Source organism: Aquarana catesbeiana, linkage group LG08 (assembly GCF_042186555.1).
Source record: "Aquarana catesbeiana isolate 2022-GZ linkage group LG08, ASM4218655v1, whole genome shotgun sequence".
NCBI lineage: Eukaryota > Metazoa > Chordata > Amphibia > Anura > Ranidae > Aquarana > Aquarana catesbeiana.
In genome coordinates, this window is record NC_133331.1 from 209,798,699 (window position 1) to 209,820,007 (window position 21,309).

At 43.9% G+C, this 21,309-nt stretch overlaps 1 protein-coding gene across 1 annotated transcript in view; it reads left to right on the forward strand.

Annotated features, from left to right (window-relative positions):
- The window catches only part of PRXL2A (peroxiredoxin like 2A), a 108,342-nt gene that overhangs the window by 38,771 nt on the left and 48,262 nt on the right, over window positions 1–21,309 (forward strand). The window contains exon 2 of the mRNA XM_073596878.1: window positions 20,848–21,027. Coding sequence (XP_073452979.1) covers window positions 20,850–21,027 — 178 coding nt within the window. The 5' untranslated portion in view covers window positions 20,848–20,849. The remainder of the gene's footprint in view (window positions 1–20,847; window positions 21,028–21,309) is intronic.

The window sequence follows — 21,309 nt, forward strand, 5'->3', positions numbered from 1 at the left end:
AATAGGGTGTGCTGATGAGGCTGCACCGAGGGGCACTGATACGGTGCGCTGATGAGGCTACACTGCTGGGCACTAATAGGGTGCGCTGATGAGGCTACACTGCTGGACACTGATAGGGTGCGCTGATGAGGCTACACTGATGGGCACTAATAGGGTGCGCTGATGAGGTTGCACCGATGGGCACTGATAGGGTGCGCTGATGAGGCTACACTGATGGGCACTAATAGGGTGCGCTGATGAGGCTACACTGATGGGCACTAATAGGGTGCGCTGATGAGGCTGCACTGATGGGCACTAATAGGGTGCGCTGATGAGGCTGCACTGATGGGTACTAATAGGGTGCGCTGATGAGGCTGCACCGATGGGCACTGATAGGGTGTGCTGATGAGGCTACACTGATGGGCACTGATAGGGTGCGCTGATGAGGCTACACTGATGGGCACTGATAGGGTGCGCTGATGAGGCTACACTGATCGGCACTGATAGGGTGCACTGATGAGGCTACACTGATGGGCACTAATAGGGTGCGCTGATGAGGCTGCACTGATGGGCACTGATAGGGTGCGCTGATGAGGCTACACTGCTGGACACTGATAGGGTGCGCTGATGAGGCTAAACTGATGGGCACTAATAGGGTGCGCTGATGAGGCTACACTGATGGGCACTGATAGGGTGTGCTGATGAGGCTGCACCGATGGGCACTGATAGGGTGCGCTGATGAGGCTACACTGCTGGGCACTGATAGGGTGCGCTAATGAGGCTGCACTGATGGGCGCTGATTGGCACTGATAGGGCTGCACTGATGATCATCAGTGCTCTGATTATTAGTGTAAACAAAGTACTGACAGCCCTGATGGTTATCGGCTCTCCTTTCCTCACACAGACACAGCGTGTGATGAAAGAATTGTTGATAATCGGCAAGTCTGTTTAGATGTGATAAGCTGTGATTGGACACAGCTGATCATATGGTAAAGAGCTGCTGTGATTGGCCCTTTACCCCTATCTGTGATCAGCTGTGTCCAAGGGGACACAGTGCTCATAGAGCACGCCCGAGGGCTAGATTCTGGGAGGACATCCATGGGCTCCCTCCCAGAACTGGAGGACCGCGCTGTAATCGCCTTTCGTCTATAGTGCGGTCGGCAAGTGGTTAATTAAAGTGCCACTAAATTATATCCTTATTCTCCTAAAATAATTTATACACTACTCAAAGTGGAACATTAGTCAGAAAATGAAAGAAGAGCTCCAGTCTGTAAAAAAAGGAGGGACCAGAAATGTCGTAGATCGCTGATTGGCAATCTTACTCAGAAGTGGGAGTGGGTACCTGTGAAAACCAGGTACTCGCTCCCCCCCAAAAAGTGCCAAATTTGGCAGTGGAGGGAGGGTGCGAACAAGCAGAGCTTTACGTTTTGGGTGGAGCTACGCTTTAGGTTCTGCTAGAGCACTTCAGGGTGGCACCTTTTGCAGGTGTAAGACTTTACAAGTGCCTATACTATTTAAAATTCAGTAATACACTGTCTCACCCCAGCATTTGCTCAATTGCTCTCTATTCTCTGCACTGTGCTTAAAATCAGAGTCACTAGAGGCCGATCTGACAGCTTTAAGATTTTCTGTTGCTGAAGGGGGAGGAAAGCAACAGAAATGACACAGACTGTGCTGAGGGAACACAGATTAGGCAGGAAGAAAAGAAAAGCAGAAGTGACAGGACAAACCTGCTGGCAGGGAGACCCAAAAGAGTTTGGCAGTTAGCACATAAAGTAGTTCCGAGTATAAGTCGAGGCCCTAATTTACCACAAAAAAATGGGAAAAACTTATTGACCCGAGTATAAGACGAGGGTGAGAAATGCACAGCTACTGTAAGTGGAAAAGAGGGTCAACAATGCCCATTTGCAGCCTCACTGTGCCCATTTGCATGCCTCACTGTGCCCATTTACAGCCATAGGTCCCCCGAACTTCAAACTCGGTAGTTAAGGGTTCCTAGATGCCCCCTAGCTGCAGCCAAAATTTGGGGTCTCTGAACCCAAAGGGTCCCAAAATGACATTGCTGCAGATGCACACAGTTGACCGAATTTGGGGCCCCGTATCTTGGGGCCACTTAGTGCTAAGAACCCCAAATTCAGTGTGCAAACCCAGTGGAACTAGCACCATGAAATATCCAAAGCTGAGGTTTCTAGCACCAAGTGGCCCCGAGATACAGGGCCCCAAAAATCGGTTCAGAAAATGTCAAGCACTTTTCTGTAGCAGAGAATGACATTTTCCGAACTGGCTTGGTGCTAGGAACTCCATCTTTGGATATGTTATGGTACCAGTTCTACTGGGTTTGCACACCAAATTTGGGGTTCCTAGCACTAAGTGGCCCTGAGATACGGGGCCCCAAAGTTGGTTCAGGAAATGTCAAGCACTTTTCTGCAGCAGAGAATGACATTTTCCGAACCGATTTTGGGGCCCGGTATCTCAGGGCCACTTAGTGCTAGGAACTCCATCTTTGGATATGTTGTGGTACCAGTTCCACTGGGTTTGCACACCAAATTTGGGATTCCTAGCACTAAGTGGCCCTGAGATAAGGGGCCCTAAAGTTGGTTCGGAAAATGAATTTTTTTGCTGCAGAAAAGTGCTTGACTCGAGTATAAGTCGAGGGGGGCACTTTCAGCACAAAAAAATGTGCTGAAAAACTCGACTTATACTCGAGTATATACGGTAATCTCCAACCACATCACTTCTGGTGAATCTCAGCAGCAGTAATTGCAGATTTCGACAACTTGGCTGTATTTGACAGAACACCGGCAGCGTATAAACAATGGTACATGACCAGTTGGCTGTTTTGACAGAACACCAGCTAAAAAGTAAAAAAAGATGTCACTGCCATGTTGTTGGTTACTAGCGGGCGGACTAACAATGTCCACTCATTATATAGTGTACAGTAGTGTATACGCTGCTGATGTTCTGTGATAACAGCCAAGTCATCAAAATCTGCAATTACTACTGCTGGAGAGTCACTGGAAGTGACGTGGTTGAAGATTTTGGCGAGTTGGCTGTTTTGGCAGATCACGATCTATTGATCAACTTTGGTACATCCAGCCTGTCAGATTTTTCTACATGTGATCATGTGCTATAGCCGCTAGCAGTAATCATTGTGTTCTGAGGGTCAATAAGGCTCCCCGCCGGCATAACACAATAGCGCTGCGGGCGGAATTAACCCATCAACACTGATGGGGAATCGAGCGATTTTCTTTCTTTCTTTCTTTCCACCATGGGAAGAAAGAAAGAAAGAGAAAGAAAGAAAGAAAGAAAATCGCTCGATTCCCCATCAGTGTTGATGGGTTAATTCCTCCCGCAGCGCTATTGTGTTATGCCGGCGGGGAGCCTTCTTGACCCTCAGAACACAATGACTACTCTCCAGCAGTAGTAATTGCAGATTTTGACGGCTTGGCTGTTATCACAGAACATCAGCAGCGTATACACTACTGTACACTATATAATGAGTGGACATTGTTAGTCCGCCCGCTAGTAACCAACAACATGGCAGTGACATCTTTTTTTACTTTTTAGCCGGTGTTCTGTCAAAACAGCCAACTGGTCATGTACCATTGTTTATACGCTGCCGGTGTTCTGTCAAAACAGCCAAGTCATCGAAATCTGCAATTACTGCTGCTGAGATTCACCAGAAGTGATGTGGTTGGAGATTTTGGTGAGTTGGCTGTCCGCATTTCGTTCCATGTATGACCAGCTTTACTTACAAGGATAGTGTCTTATCTTATCTCCCTGATATTCTCTCCTTTCTCCCTCAAAGTAGCCTGTGAACATCAGCACAGTAATGCCGCGTACACACGATCACATCAAAGTCCGAAGGATTCGTACGTGATGACGTACGACTGGACTAAAATAAGGAAGTTCATAGCCAGTAGCCAATAGCTGCCCTAGCGTCAGTTTTTGAACTAGCATACAGACGAGCGGATTTTTCGACTGGACTCGAGTCCGTCGGAAAGATTTGAAACATGTTTCATTTCTAGGTCCGTCGAACTTTTGGGGAAAAAAAAGTCCGCTGGAGCCCACACACGATCGAATTATCCGACTGAGTCTGGTCCGCCGGACCAAGTCTGCCGTAAAGTCCGCTCATGTGTACGCGGCATAAAGCTTCTGTCAGCCTTCCTCTCTAGCTAAGCCAAGACATAGAAACAATCAAGACTGGAAATGTACATATTTTAATTGAAGAAAGTGACATATAGCTTTTGAGACCAAGGAGAGGGGGAGATTTTCTAATAAGGAAGTAACTTTTCTAGGCTTCAACAAAATGGCGGCCTTCAGCAAGCAGAAATAGGAGCAATGCTGGAGGCAATTTCCAGTAAACACAAATTTTTGGTAACATAATTATGAACGTGGAATGTTTGTTCTTTTGCCAAAGAACATTAATTGATCTCAAATTGTTATGGGTAAAGTTCCTTTAATGGTTCTGTAATCTATTTTTCATGAAATCACTTCTTACTGTGTTTTTCTGCTTCTATGTAACATCCTCCATAAGTTCCCCAACCTCTCCTTTTCCATTCACTTTGGTTTGTGTGGAGCAAGCTGTTCACATTAGTTGCGGTCATGTACACTGTAAATCGCATAGTCCATCTCAGGAGTGAGCTGACATGCCATCAGAGGCTGGGCTGCCTGAACCAGAAAGAGGACCAAGATAGGACTGAGGTTCCGTGGCAGCGCAGCTCCACCCCATTCAGTTGATTGGGTTTCATTTGACGCCATTACTGCCTACCAAATGTGAGTTAACATGGCCAACCCTGTAACCAAACGTGAGACAGTGGTCCCTTTTATTATTATTATACAGGATTTATATAGCGCCGACAGTTTACGCAGCGCTTTACAACATACAGTCAGGTCCATAAATATTGGGACATCGACACAATTCTAATCTTTTTGGCTCTATACACCACCACAATGGATCTGAAATGAAACAAACAAGATGTGCTTTAACTGCAGACTTTCAGCTTTAATTTGAGGGTATTTACATCCAAATCAGGTGAACGGTGTAAGAATTACAACAGTTTGTATATGTGCCTCCAACTTTTTAAGGGACCAAAAGTAATGGGACAGATTAACAATCATCCATCAAACTTTCACTTTTTAATACTTGGTTGCAAATCCTTTGCAGTCAATTACAGCCTGAAGTCTGGAACGCATAGACATCACCAGATGCTGGGTTTCATCCCTGGTGATGCTCTGCCAGGCCTCTACTGCAACTGTCTTCAGTTCCTGCTTGTTCTTGGGGCATTTTCCCTTCAGTTTTGTCTTCAGCAAGTGAAATGCATGGTCAATCGGATTCAGGTCAGGTGATTGACTTGGCCATTGCATAACATTCCACTTCTTTCCCTTAAAAAACTCTGTATGTGTAGAAGATGTCTAGAAGATGGGTGCTCCTTCTATGTCACTATAAAGAGGGCGCCTAATCACTGTCATCTTTTGACTTATGAGCAGTCATTTTATTTACATGGCATTGCGTGTAAAGATAGCTATACTGTATATAAATCAAATATCTGTTGGTGCATGCGATATTCGTTTTGTTTTTTTTTTGCTAATTACTTTGAGCTTGAGGAAAAGACAAATGTGCTCTGATGCAAGCCATGTTTATATCAGTACAAATAAGGCGGATTGCGCTTAACCTCTAAGGCGTGTTCTTCTGTTAAAATGCATGTAGATGGAAATTATTTGGCAGCTGATATGGCATCATCATTGTTTGCTTTGTTCCTCAGCATAACCTTGTGCTTCAGAAATAGAAATAATTTTATTATTGGCAAAAAGGAGAGTCAGAAACTTGGCAAAAAGGAGAGGCAGAATGTACATTATTTGTACATGTATTTTTTTTTTTATTTTTTTTTTTTTTTACTGTCATCTTGATTTTCTTAGCTACAATACTTTGTGAAGCCAGATATCCTAATTTGCTTGCTTGTTCCAGGACAGTGACTAAGGCCCCTTTCACACGAATATTCCGATCGGGTCCACCTATCTGTTTTTCAGGCAAGCCCGATCAGACCATCCATAGCTCTCTACTGAGCAGCGGATGTCAGCGGACTTGTGTCCGCTGACACCCATTGGCATCCGATCAAATCCAGGCCACCAAAAAAAGACGGCTGGAAATCCATTCCCCATCTGTCCGGTGGATCGGATCAGATGATAGTCAGATGGAAACGGACCGCATGTCCGTTTCCATCTGACTGTCATCCTATCTAATCAGCCGTATAGAGTAGAGCAGGCTGTGTCTGCTTTGCATAGCGGAGCGAACATGGCCCAGTCATCTGCCTGCTCAGCGGGGATCAGCAGAGACATCCTCTGAAACGCTGAATGGAGTTCGTCCTGTCTGAATTGGGCCTCAGGAAGTACTGAATCCATTGGATCACCATAGCAGCCAGAGAGATGGTATTTTCAGGAAAGAGATTAGCAATGGCAGCCTTCATATTCCCTCAGTACACGTTTCCTTTATAGCCCAACTAAACTCTCTCCATTATATTTCGCCCCCCAGGATACTTCTAGAGCAGGGGTAGGCAACCTCGTCCCTTCAGCTGTGGTGAAACTACAAGTCCCATGAGACATTGCAAGACCCTGACAATCAAAGGCATGACTCCTAGAGGCAGAGGCATGATGGGATTTGTAGTTTCACCACAGCTGGAGTGCCGAGGTTGCCTACCCCTGTTCTAGAGCATTGTTTGCTATATCCCCAAACTTTCCTATTCTGGAATGGGCACACTTAAAAAAAAAGAAAAAATAGAAGTTGAATTGCGTTTTAGTGACACTAAACGTTGGTTTAAAAGCAAATTCTATTCAAGTATGTATTCTTAAAGCCCAACTCTGGGAGATCCGAAATCTGAAAATTCTCCCTTGGTTGTGCCTGCAGCACATGGGTATGCTAGTTTAGGGGAAAGCAAAAGTATTTTTACTTACCCGATCCTCTTCTTCCTCAGCCGACGCCTGCACCCCCCACCCCCATGCTCTACCAGCGGACTCTCCCTCGGTGTCCTCACATACAATGCAGGGCTTTTAACCAGGCATTGGTCTTGACGACATCAAGACCTTAGACCTCTGGAGCATGGGGGAAAAGATACTGCGGGGATCAATCTAGCAGTATGAACGCGATGAGGACCAGGTAAGTAAAACTAGTGTCACGTTAAGAAAAGTCACCAGTGAAAGCTCCCATATTAGTACTTGGGCAGGCTTATTTTTGAATAAAAATTAGAAAATGTTTACTCATTTATGAACACTGAGTAATGATAGGACCGGACACAGGTTTCTCTATAAAGGCAGAAGAAAAGGAACAGCAGGGGTGTCTGTTTACACTCGGCCGCTCATAGAGCAAAGCGGGGCTGTTTATGTCTGCTCTTTTTGACCTGCCCAGCTCTGCTCCAATCAGCAGGGAGGATCAGCTCAAAGACCCCTACTGATCTGAATGGAAGGCGCTCACGTGAAAGGCTTTAATAAAGAATCCAAGAATTGTATGCTGAGGTCAGTAGCAAATAAAAATTACTTTATTAAAATAAGCAGCACACTTACATTGAAGTGAAACAGCATAGATGGGGAACATCTGAGACCAAGCAGCTGTGATCAGTGTGAGGCTGTAGGCATCACTGAGCAAACAGATACTGGGGATGACAGTGCACCAGCCAGCTCAAGGTAAGGATAATAACGGCAGCTGGAAAAAGTGAAGGAGGCAATCTACTGTATATCAAATGGGAACTTCATTGCAACACCATCTTGCAGAGCTGTCCTAACATTTTTACTCCGGTAGGTCGCACCAACCTCATGTGCATGGCATTATGGTCATTTATGCAACCACTTCAGCCCCGAAAGAATTTACCCCCTTCCTGGCCAGAGCACTTTTTGTGATTCGGCACTGCGTCGCTTTAACTGACAATTGCGCGGTCGTGCGACGTGGCTCTTAAACAAAATTGACGTCCTTTTTTTCCCACAAATAGAGCTTTCTTTTGGTGGTATTTGATCACCTCTGCGGTTTTTATTTTTTGCGCTATAAACAAAAAAATAGCGACAATTTTGAAAAAAACGCATTATTTTTTACTTTTTGCTATAATAAATATCCCCAAAAAATATTTAAAAAAACATTTTTTTCCTCAGTTTAGGCTGATACGTATTCTACATATTTTTGGTAAAAAAAACAAAAAAACGCAATAAGCGTTTATTGATTGGTTTGTGCAAAAGTTATAGCGTCTACAAAATAGGGGATAGTTTTATGGCATTTTTATTGATATTTTTTTTTTTTTTACTAGTAATGGCGGCGATCAACGATTTTCATCGTGACTGCGACATTATGGCAGACACATCGGACATTTTTGACACATTTTTGGGACCATTGTCATTTATACAGCAATCAGTGCTATACAAATGCACTGATTCCTGTGTAAATGGCACTGGCAGTGAAGGGGTTAACCACTAGGGGCAGTGTAGGGGTTAAGTATGTCCTGGGGAGTGTTTCTAACTGTGGGGGGCGTGGCTACGTGTGACATGTCACTGATCTCTGCTCCCGATCACAGGGAGCAGAGATCAGTGACACTGTCACTAGGCAGAACGGGGAGATGCTTGTTTACATTAACATCTGCCCGTTCTTCCTCTCCGTGAGGCGATCGCGGGTATCCCCGCGGCGATCGTGTCTGCGGGACCCGCGACCCAACATACGGAGGCGCGCAGGCAATGGCACAGCGACAAATTTAAAGGGACGTACGGGTACGCCCATTTGCCAAGCCGTGCCATTCTGCCGACGCACATCGGTGTGCGCTGGTCGGGAGCCGGTTAAAGGGACAGGAGGCCCTATAAGCATTTCAAGCAAACATGCACTGGGAGAAAAATGGGGCTGCCATTTTAGGACTTTTCAGGAGAGATTTATTAAAACTGGTGCAGACAGAATCTGGTGCAGCTGTGCATGGTAGCCAATCAGCTTCTAGGTTTTATTGTCAAAACTTAATTGAACATGCTGAAGTAATGCTGGCCATACACTATACAGAAAATCGGCCGAACCCATTTTCGAAAAACGAACGTTCGACCGTGACCGCAAACGATCGTGCCATCATATAATGACCGATAAATTGTTCAGTGGACATGAATAAATAATTTTTTGTTCGTTTTTTTACATACACCTAGTGCAGACAGTTCGGACGGGAAACACATTAACCTTGCAATTTATCGTACGTTCGGCAGAAATTTACCAAACTTCCCATTCGTTTTTTTACCACAAAAACGTCACAAACGATTATCGATTTGTGCCCATTAACTTGCCGAAAAACGAACAAAGTGTCTATACGAACGATTTTTCGGCCGATTTTTCGTATAGTGTATGGCCAGCATTAGAAGCTGATTGATTACTCTGCAGATTCTATGTGCACCAGTTTTCGTAAATTCCCCCCTTCAAATCACTTACCCAGAACCACCATGGGGATTAGAAGGTCAGAGAAAATCAAAATGGGATACTTGTGCCACATTTTAAAGCCATTGGATCAGCACGACAACCAGGACAGTGGCACTCTCCATATTTCCCCAACACTTTTTCTTTTCAGTCAGGGAATTCTTTTTCATCAGATGAACTCAAGGAGCCAGTTGGATGAGATGGACAATGTTAAATCAGCAAGTCCAGTAGATGTCCTCCCACTATATATTGTACTTCCACTGATATCACTGATGATGGGAGAGCTTCCACCTCCATACACCTCACCTTTCATGTCACCCACTCACATCATGTTGACACCGGTGCTTTTCAGAATGAAAAGTATAACATTTTGATTTGTATTTGTCAGCTGGAAAGCCATAAAGTAGGCCGGGGCGGATGCTGTATGAGTGTTTACCTATTAGCAAACGTCAGTCTTGTTACAATGACAGAACTGAATCAAAAAGGCCGAGTTCTGGCTGAACTTTTGTCCTCTTGAATCAACAGATTTATGCGTACAATATATACCCTAATTCGTTTTTGGCACTTCAAAAAGCGTCCACATTAAATTCTAGATTATACTTAAAAAATAATCCCTTATGTTACACTTTACCCTTTTTGTAATCAAATGATGCTTGTGCGTTTTTCCCGACATGCACAAAGTGTGAACCTAGCCTAATGCCGCGTACACACGGTCGGACTTTTCAGCTACAAAAGTCCGACAGCCTGTCCGACAGACTTTCGACGGACTTTCGACGGACTTGCGGCGGACTTTCTAACGAACAGACTTGCCTACACACGATCACACAAAAGTCCGTCGAAGTCTTACGTGATGACGTACACCGGACTAAAATAAGGAAGTTGATAGCCAGTAGCCAATAGCTGCCCTAGCGTGGGTTTTTGTCCGTCAGACTAGCATACAGACGAGCGGATTTTTCGACCGGACTCGAGTCCGTCGGAAAGATTTGAAGCATGTTTCAAATCTAAAGTCCGTCGGATTTGAGGCTGAAAAAGTCAGTTGAAAGTCCGGAGAAGTCCACACACGATCGGATTACCAGCCAGCTTTAGTCCGTCAGCGTCCGTTGGACTTTTGTAGACGAAAAGTCCGACCGTGTGTACGCGGCATTATAGTTTCCTCTAAGGCTGACCAAGACTCCACTGATTTTTCATTTCCATTTTGAACAACAATGTGTGACTTCTATTTTGTTTACTGACAGGAAATAGTTAGGGGTATTTGATTGTTAAACAAATCTGCTATCTGTTAAATCTTGAGGTTTTCCTGCCTTCAGAATAAACCCAGATGGTCTTTTTTGTTTGTATGACGTTGTCTTTTTATTTATACTCCTTATCTCAGTAGACATGCTTTAATAACAAGCAACGCTTACTAATTCTTAAAGTGGACCTTCAGTCTCCTTTTAGAAATTGCATAACCTTCAACCTCCCCCTCCTGTTTACACATTTGGAAAGTCTTCATCGGGTACTTGCTCCCAGGCAAGGTCTGATGTGGTCTAGAAGCCCACCCTAGTAAATGTCATGTAGGAATTAGTGGAGTTCATGCATGGAAAAAGAAAGGTACTGCAGATCAACACTGAAGGTGTTTTCACATCTGCTGTGCAAGTCACATGCGATGTCTGTGCGATGCTAATTCAGCCATACAGATTGTACAGCTGAATTTGCATCACATTCACACCAACATGGTGCAGGACCCTATTTTTGGTCTGCACTGGAAACACCCATGCAATCAGATTCCTGCACCATTTGGTAGTTCGCACTGCGATCTGCGAACCGGTCTGGGTGTGTCTTTAACTTTGCATTGACACCTGCAGTGGTTCGCAGATGTCAGTGTGAACCACCGGCAAGGTGACATGCGATGCAGGAACCTGCACTGGATTTGCACTGGTTCCCGCATTGCATATATGTGAACCGGGACTAATGGGTACGAATCCGTCTGACTTTTGTGTGATCGTATGTAGGCAAGTCCATTCGTTAGAAAGTCCGCCGCAAGTCCGTCGAAAGTCAGTCGAAAGTTTGTCGGACGGGCTGTTGGACTTTTGTAGCCGAAAAGTCCGACCGTGTGTACGCCCCATTAGATGCAAAATGCTGAAAATTATTTTATTAAAAAAATAAATAAAAATGTTTTGTTTATAATACACAGCTCTAAGACTGGGTTCACACTGGTGCGATCCCACACATCACATGTGATTCGCACTGCATGCCTGTGCACATCACTTGTGATGTCTGTGCAGTGCGAATTCAGCCATACAGTTTTTATGGCTGAAATCGCCTCGCATTCGGACCAAAATGGTGCAGGATCCTTTTTTTGTCTGCACTGGAATCGAAACGCATAGGTGTTTAGACCCATGCGATCCGATTCCATCCAATTTCACAGTTCGCACTGCGTTCTGCAAACTGATTTAGGGGTGTCATTAACCTATGCAAATTGGATGCGGGTTTCCTCCCCGGTTCACATATCTCCGTTGCGGCTGAGGAGCGACTTGCACGTCTTTGGCTCCGTTTCAGGACTGAATTCAGGCAAAAATTCGGCCTTGATTCATCCCTGAAATGGAGAACAGGGACGCACCGGACCCCTGCTGTGAGCCGCATCCATCAGAGGTCTGAACCCACCCTAAAGGTCAAATTTGATCCTTGTATGGGCAGCTTTACTTGTACAGTGGTTAACGAGTAATGCGGTTAAGGAGCGTTTTGAAAGACGGACAACTTTTTTTTTTTAAATCCTGACTCGGTGTTGAATTCAAGCTAATGTGGTGTGCAGTACCGCATTTGGCCAGAGGTGCGGGGGCGCCTGTGACACTCGGAACTGTTCAGAGCCATTCGGAATCACTTGGAAATACTTTTCGAGCCTTTCCGAGGGTTTTCAAGTTCAGCCAAGCGGTCTCCGAGTATTTCCCAGGCTTTCCAGCGCCCCCCCACCTCTGGCCACATGCAGTATTGCATGCAATAAAAGTCAATGCGGAACGAATTATCTTCGTTTCCATTGACTTCTATAGGGAAACTTGCTTTGATATGTGAGTGCTTTGGATTACAAGCATTCTCCTGGAACGGATTATGCTCGTATGCTCGTAATCCAAGGTTCCACTGTATGTGCAGCCTTCATCACATATCTGATTGTAAAGTTTGATCAATGCTTGAGGTGATTAGTGCACTTGCAACAAAAACAATTGAGTAGTGTCTGTGATACTTTTTTTATTTGCACTAACATACAATTTTTCAGGACAAGCTTTCGGGGTATGTCCTCTTCGATCCAGATCCCCCGTGTCAGCCAGTGGCAGGTGAAGGGGAGAGGAGGGACCACCGACAATGGCTGCACTATGGGAGCCTCTGTTTGATGACATCGCTTTTGTTTTTCCCAGCTGTTGTTGGCTGTCCTCTCCATTCCCCTGCAGCTGCCGCCCGCTGACACAGGGGATCACTTGGCCATACTGAGAGGCTGAGAATAGGTAAGCTCGCCAGTAGAAATAGTAGCAGGGACAGTACCTAATAGGTTGATCCATGTTCTACAATAAGGCAATAATCAGCCCAGATGCCGTGTTTGCCGGGCAACAGTGGTAGCTTTTCGCCTAGCAATCCTTTTAAAATAGACCCCATCATTCAAATGAAGTTTCACATTCCTTGTTTTATTCAGTAATATAACAGGTCTGACCATCACTAATTCACTATTGTACTGGTAAATAACGAGGAATAAACAGAAGGAGCACATCTCAGTTGCCCACGTCTTTGAGGCTTTCTCTTGGATAATCCTTCTGAAATCGCCAAGAGGAAGATTGATCAAGTCATCAATTTACTTTGTGGTTGTTTCAGGTGGTTGCTGATCATTCCAAAGATGAGGTCATCAAGGATCTTACTTCATTTGATGTGATGAACATGCCCATATATGGAAGAGTTTACTATCTTCTAGTGTAACGATTTGAAAATTAGAATCTTGTATAAACTAGTGTGTACAGATCATTATCAGTCATTATCATCAGCCATGAATCACATGTGCTGCTGCTTCTTCAGTAATAAGATTTTGCAAATCACTTCCTCCTAACTTTTGCTTGTTTGCTTGTTAAAATCCTTCTAAAGTAGAATTCCAGCTAAAGCCTAAATATTTTTAGAAATGCCCCCTCACCCTCCTAACACCTATACTAGCTTGTATAAAAAGATCTATATATAGTTACATAGTAGGTGAGGTTGAAAAAAGACACAAGTCCATCAAGTCCAACCTATGTGTGTGATTATGTGTCTGTATTACATTACATATCCCTGTATATTGCGGTCATTCAGGTGATTATCTAATAGTTTCTTGAAGCTATCAATGCTCCCCGCTGAGACCACCGCCTGTGGAAGGGAATTCCACATCCTTGCCGCTCTTACAGTAAAGAACCCTCTACATAGTTTAAGGTTAAACCTCTTTTCTTCTAATTGTAATGAGTGGCCACGAGTCTTATTAAACTCTCTTCTGCGAAAAAGTTTTATCCCTATTGTGGGGTCACCAGTACAGTATTTGTAAATTGAAATCATATCCCCTCTCAAGCGTCTCTTCTCCAGAGAGAATAAGTTCAGTGCTCGCAACCTTTCCTCATAACTAAGATCCTCCAAACCCTTTATTAGCTTTGTTGCCCTTTTTTGTACTCGCTCCATTTCCAGTACGTCCCTCCTGAGGACTGGTGCCCAGAACTGGACAGCATACTCCAGGTGCGGGCGGATCAGAGTCTTGTAGAGCGGGAGAATTATCGTTTTATCTCTGCAGTTGATCCCCCTTTTAATGCATGCCAATATTCTGTTTGCTTTATTAGCAGCAGCTTGGCATTGCATGCCATTGCTGAGCCTATCATCCACTAGGACCCCCAAGTCCTTTTCCATCCTAGATTCCCCCAGAGGTTCTCCCCCCAGTGTATAGATTGCATTCATATTTTTGCCACCCAAATGCATTATTTTACATTTTTCTACATTGAACCTCATTTGCCATGTAGTCGCCCACCCCATTAATTTGTTCAGGTCTTTTTGCAAGATTTCCACATCCTGCGGAGAAGTTAATGCCCTGCTTAGCTTAGTATCGTCTGCAAATACAGAGATTGAACTGTTTATCCCATCCTCCAGGTCGTTTATGAACAAATTAAATAGGATTGGTCCCAGCACAGAACCCTGGGGGACCCCACTACCCACCCCTGACCATTCTGAGTACTCCCCATTTATCACCACCCTCTGAACACGCCCTTGTAGCCAGTTTTCAATCCATGTACTCACCCTATGGTCCATGCCAACGCACCTTATTTTGTACAGTAAACGTTTATGGGGAACTGTGTCAAATGCTTTTGCAAAATCCAGATACACCACGTCTACGGGCCTTCCTTTATCTAGATGGCAACTCACCTCCTCATAGAAGGTTAATAGATTGGTTTGGCAAGAACGATTCTTCATGAATCCATGCTGATTACTGCTAATGATATCATTCTTATTACTAAAATCTTGTATATAGTCCCTTATCATCCCCTCCAAGAGTTTACATACTATTGATGTTAGGCTAACTGGTCTATAATTCCCAGGGATGTTTTTTGGGCCCTTTTTAAATATTGGTGCTACATTGGCTTTTCTCCAATCAGCTGGTACCATTCCAGTCAATAGACTGTCTGTAAAAATTAGGAACAACGGTCTGGCAATCACCTGACTGAGTTCCCTAAGTACCCTCGGATGCAAGCCATCTGGTCCCGGTGATTTATTAATGTTAAGTTTCTCAAGTCTAATTTTAATTCCGTCCTCTGTTAACCATGTAGGTGCTTCCTGTGTTGTGTCATGAGGATAAACACTGCAGTTTTGGTTACTGAAGCCCCCCGATTCACTCGTGAAGACTGAGGAGAAGAATAAATTCAATACCTCTGCCATCTCCCCATCCTTTGTAACCAGATGTCCTTCCTCATTCTTTATGGGGCCAATATGGTCTGTCCTCCCTTTTTTACTGTTTACATACTTAAAGAATTTCTTGGGATTTTTTTTGCTCTCCTCCGCTATGTGTCTTTCATGTTCTATCTTAGCCATCCTAATTGCACCCTTACATTTCTTATTGCATTCTTTATAAATTCTGAATGCTGTGGATGATCCCTCAACCTTGTATTTTTTGAAGGCCTTCTCCTTTGCTTTTATATGCATTTTTACATTGGAGTTAAGCCATCCAGGATGTTTGTTCGCTCTTTTAAATGTATTACCCAATGGGATACATTGGCTAATGCCCTTATTTAATATGCTCTTAAAGCAAACCCATCTCTCCTCCGTATTCTTTGTTCCTAATATTTTATCCCAATTTATGTCTTTTAGCAAGGTTTGTATATATATATATATTTACCTGTTTTCAGCCCCCTCTAGTCCAGTCATGTGATCCAGTTCCCCTGTGTCAGCCAGTAGCAGCTGCAGGGGAGAGGAGGGACCGCCGACAATGGCTGCACCATGGGAGCCTCTGGTGGACATCATCGCATCATGGTTTACCCAGCAATTGTTGGGTGCCCTCTCAATTCCTCCGCAGCTACCGCTGGCTGACACAGGGGATCCCTTGATCATACCGGAGCAGGCTGAGAATAGGTAAACTTATCAGTCTTTTGTTTCTCATTTCACTATCCAGTCACAGGCTGGGGGGTAGACAAGACCTGTAAGTATGCATGAAGGTAAAAAACCTTCAGGGTGCAGCTCCCCAATGCAGCGATGTGCACGAGAGCCTAGGCCAGTGATGGGGACATCGCAGCCAGTGATGGGGACATCACATTATACTTTCCTGTTCTGTGTAATTGTTTTTCTTCTCCCGAAGGCGCTTCTGGCTCCTTCCTCTTGGCAAGAGGGGGGCACTCATGCATGCTTCCTCCTGAGCTGCCCCTGTGTGTCTATGGGACACAAAGAGCATGGCTCAGTTCCGCCCCCTACTCCCTCCTCACTGGCTGTAATTGACAGCAGTGGGCTCTGTCTCAGCCAATCAAGAGAGAGAGTCCCAGGAGAGCCTAGGCCAGTGATGGTGAACCTTGGCACTCCAGGTGTTTTGGAACTACATTTCCCAAGATGCTCATGCACTCTGCACTGTAGTTGAGCATCATGGGAAATGTAGTTCCAAAACATCTGGGGTGCCAAGGTTCACCATCACTGGCCTAGGCTCTCCTGGGACTCTCTCTCTTGATTGGCTGAGACAGAGCCCACTGCTGTCAATTACAGCCAGTGAGGAGGGAGTAGGGGGCGGGACTGAGCCATGCTCTGTGTGTCCCATAGACACACAGGGGCAGCTCAGTAGGAAGCATGCATGAGTGCCCCCTTCTTGCCAAGAGGAAGGGGCCAGAAGCGCCTTTGGGAGAAGCAAAACCATTACACAGAACAGGAAAGTATAATGTGTTTATTATTTTAAAGAAAAAAACAAGGCTTTAGAACCCATTTAACTGCTGCAGAGAAACATAAGGTGTCCTGTACTGCCAGACAGCTTTTTGCTGTGTGACAGAGGCATGTTTATCTGAGGACTGGATGGACAGAAATACAATAAAACAGCTGTGTTTAAAGAGGAAGTAAACCCTATTGGGTTTTACTTCCTCTTTGTTTACCTGCAAAGGTAAAGCATAATGGGCTACTATGCACTATTGCATAGTAGCCCATTATGTGTCAATTACCTGACACAGGAGCCTGCGATGTCCCCAATTTCCTCACTGGCAGCGAGCGTCCATTCTTCACCCCTCCTCCTTCCGGGGCCGCGAACTCTGGCTCTGTGACTGGCCTGAGTCGCGTGATGTCACTCTCGCGCATTAGTGCGGGAGCCGCCAGTCACAGCATGACCCCAGCTTGAAACAGCACAGCGTGCCCTTTCAAGAGTGCGCATGCACCGAATACATCGGCGCAGAAGACAGCATCGTTTGGGGAAATAAATATCTTCTAAACCGTGTAGGTTTAGGAGATATTTCAAACACCTACAGGTAAGCCTTAATCTGGGCTTACCTGTAGGTGAAAGTGGTCTGTAAGGGTTTACAACCACTTTAATCTCTGTGTTTAGCTACCTCCCTGGAGTTTGACTTTAAGATAATGATTGAAATCCAGGTAAAACATAGATGATTTCTATCTGTAATGATAAATAGTGAAATGATTTAATCAGAATAAATGCTGTTTACCTTGGTTGTACTTCGGCAGCTTAATCCACCTTGGCTAAACATGTCAGGATGTCATTTTCAACTTTGATCATTTTTGTTCACCCACACGTGCAGCTGAACACACATTCACCTGGAAAGGTGCTTTTACACTTTTTTTTCTTTTTTGAATGATATGACTCTTCATGACTAAGCAAGTTATGAACGTGAGAGGGGCTGACTTACTGCAGTAGTACCTGTGGTAACAAGCAACATCACACATAACATCACACTGGCCTGGAGTTTTGGAAACTTCCTTTGGAAACAATATTCCACTACAGAACTTCAGTTGGTCACCTTTTTTCCCTTGCAAACTGTCTAACCCTTTGAAGACCCCTATTGTCATCTGATCCTTCTTTGTGTTTTTCGGTTAAATGTCATATGAGCTCCACAAACCACTGATATGGTTTATGAAAAACGCACCAGATTTATACCCATAATCTTTCCATTCATTGTTGGATGATTTTATGATCTAATACTGAAGAAGTCTGGTCTGTAAAATAGAAGGAATCGAAAAAGGTGGACATTTGCCATAATGATCAAATTCCAAATGTTATGTTCATATTGGGGGTTTGAGGATCTGAGCAGTTTCTTTTAGTAATAGCTCCTTACTTCTCCTTAAAGTGCAACTCACAGCAGCAGACTAAGGATATAGTTCAGTAGAAAAACACCCTGTGTGTGCAGTAGAATCCTTTACTTATACAATTTGTGAAAGTATTACAAAATAAACTACTAAAATACGGGCACATGATTTGGCTGTCCTGCTTTTATTTCAAAAGATGGAAAAGGGGTCATTACAAAGGCTCAAGTTGGTAGCATATAATGTAGTCTAATGACACTGGGAGTAGATTTGCTCCGCTAAACACTTATTAGGAAGGACACACAGGGATATTTTGCTGTGAATCAGCCTATATGGATGGAGAGAACAGTGGAGAGCAAGAGTTGTCACTTGAGGGTTCCAACTTTAGTGTACCTGTTAATCGTGGTGGCACTGGAAGTTGCAAAATTGTTGCCATTTTATTGTAGTGCCACCAGTAAAGCCCATATGAAACATTATCTAAGATTTTGTATTTTATATATTGGGGTGATTATACTCATGTGGTAGATGTTTTTCCAATGAGTTGTGCCAATCCAAACTGTATTTTAGGGCATGGCAGCCCACTTTTATTTAACAAAACAGAAATTTCACATAACTTCAGTTGCCCATGCAGGGGTTCTTCCACATCATCAAGAACAGACCACTGAAAATGCAGAGCCACCTGTTTCCCTTGTCAGCAGCACAACTGCTCGTCTTACCATTCCCTCTGACTGTGTTGCCCAGCTCTCCTGGTTCACTTGGCTAGCTTAGCCTTTAATTGCAGCGCCCTGCTGCACGGCCCACTCCTGACCTCTGGATAGGGGTTCTCCTGACATCCTGATAGGTGCCCACCTGACTCCTGAAACAAGACCTCCTGACTCTTGTCTCTTGACTGGAGCTCCTCTGACCACTGGGTGAGACCTCCTGTCTTTTGACTCCTGGCTGGGCCTCTTCTGACTCCTGGGTGTCTCCAAACTAGGAGCTCTGAGGTATCCTCAGGCTTGAGTATATAACGGCCCTGCACACCTGTGTACTTACACAGGCTGCAGGCATGCTGTAAAATCTGTACACAGGATTGAAGGTTCCATTCCGCCCAATACACTTTGGAACCTTCAAGCTTCCGGCCCCGACCCGGGACTACACAATCCAGAGAAAACCAAAAACACAGCATTCTCCACTCAGAAATGATAGTCTGGAGTTTCGTATTAATCCTTAATGCAAATCCTGTGTCCTTTTCTCCTACATTTTCAAAGTGGCAGGGCCTGGCACTGTCATAAGATCAAGAAAAAGCTAAAAGCTTAGGGACGTTTAGTAGGAGTAAGGACTGCTACAGATTAAATCAAATTTTACCATGACTTCTGCTTTAAATATAAGAACCAACTTGGACCACACGCTTAATTCTGGGAACCAGTTTGAGGTTTAAACCCACCTTTGCAATATATAATAAAGTGCATATTATGTCCATAGAGGTTTTGGTCATATTTTTGCACTGTTCAGACTATCAGTTTTGTTAATATAAACTGAAAACATGGTGCCAGTGCAGATGATTTAGTGATGACCAAGAGCATAGTGAGATTTCAGAACTTTCTGGTATAAAAATCTTCCCAGTACAATGGCCGTTTAGTTCCATTTGGACAGAATGTAGAATTTGTTCTAGGTGCAAGGACTGACATGCTTCTATTTCCATTCAATTATATTTATACTGAGGTGGTGACTTCTTTAGCTGATTCTGCAGATGTTTGCATAAATTAAGCTAAAAACATGCCACTTTTTTAACCAGTAAGCACATGCTCTTTTTTTAATCTATCCTACCTACTGTTCTCTATAGACTATTATTGAGCAGCACTATTTTAGGCCATTCTAAGCACTGATGCTCTTGTTAGCACTTGTAGGAACATCTCCCAAGCAGAAACAAGTACTGTACTTCTGCTCCAACTCTGATTCCATATATTAGCTGGCAAGTTTCAATTGGGTATAAAGACTGTTTTCATGTGATGATTGTTTTATAGGGTTTGCAGTGATCTAAAGAATATATTGACATTGTTACCTGCAGTTGTTCTTAAAGCCAAAACTTTTGTGTCCTTTTTGCAATAAGATTGGTTAAAACCACTGCCATCTATGTCCCGTTATGAAGATTTCCCTTCATTTTTTGCCATTTAGACACAACAGAAAGTGTCCTTTAGACATTTGTCTCCAAAACAGGTGCCCCTTTGAAAGACTTTCCCTCACTTTCAGGCTGGGTGACTTTGGTCATCAGGAAAAAAAGAAGGGGTAAATTTCCACATTGGACATACAGCAGTAAAAACCTTATTGGCGTTCTAGCTCCTTGGTGCTCTATCGAAAGGCTTGCGCAACACAGGATCCGACTTGTGAGACCTCAAGTCTTATGACATGTGAAATTCAATGTTTCTCTATGAGAGCTGTCCAAACTGATGCTACACAAGTCTGTCTGACTTTAGAAAAGTTTCCTGCACTACCTTCATCTGACTTTGACGTGACTTCACTCACTCTGTGGCATTGAAGTCGTTACAAAGTTATATTCCAAAGTTGCATTGAAAGTCACGCGACTGTGGAGTCGGGCTAGTGAGAACCGAGCCCAAAACTACTGTATATAAAAAAACTGGCATTAGATACACTTTATTTACTTTATTTATACTTGTTTCCAGGTGTACATTTTTAATTGCCTAAGCTTAGTAACCAATTTCATGTTTCAGAGATGTGGATTGTTCCAGAATCAGAAATTTTCAGCATGGGATTGTGGTCCTTCAGCATCGGAGCCCTGGGAGCTGCAGTAGCTGGAATAATACTGGCCAACACCGATTATTTCCTTTCTAAAACTGAGAAAGCAACTCTAGAATATCTAGGAGATGCCGACCTACAGACTATATCAGATGGTAATGTTAATGGATACTGTCCTGTTTTTCCTTGCTTTTAAAATGTTTGTAAGTTCTAGAAAACTGTTTCATGGCTTCTAAATATTCTAAATATCCCATCACAAACACATCATACCAATGACATATTGTCATTAGACATGATGGATTTTATTTATAACCGTGCCAAAAGAAAAATTGTCACAGACAGTCTGTATTGCACATAACAATCAATTAGATTTCCGCATTCATCCTCATTCAAAAAAGGAAAGTAATGTTTGCTGTTAGCATTGAACCTTGTTGAAT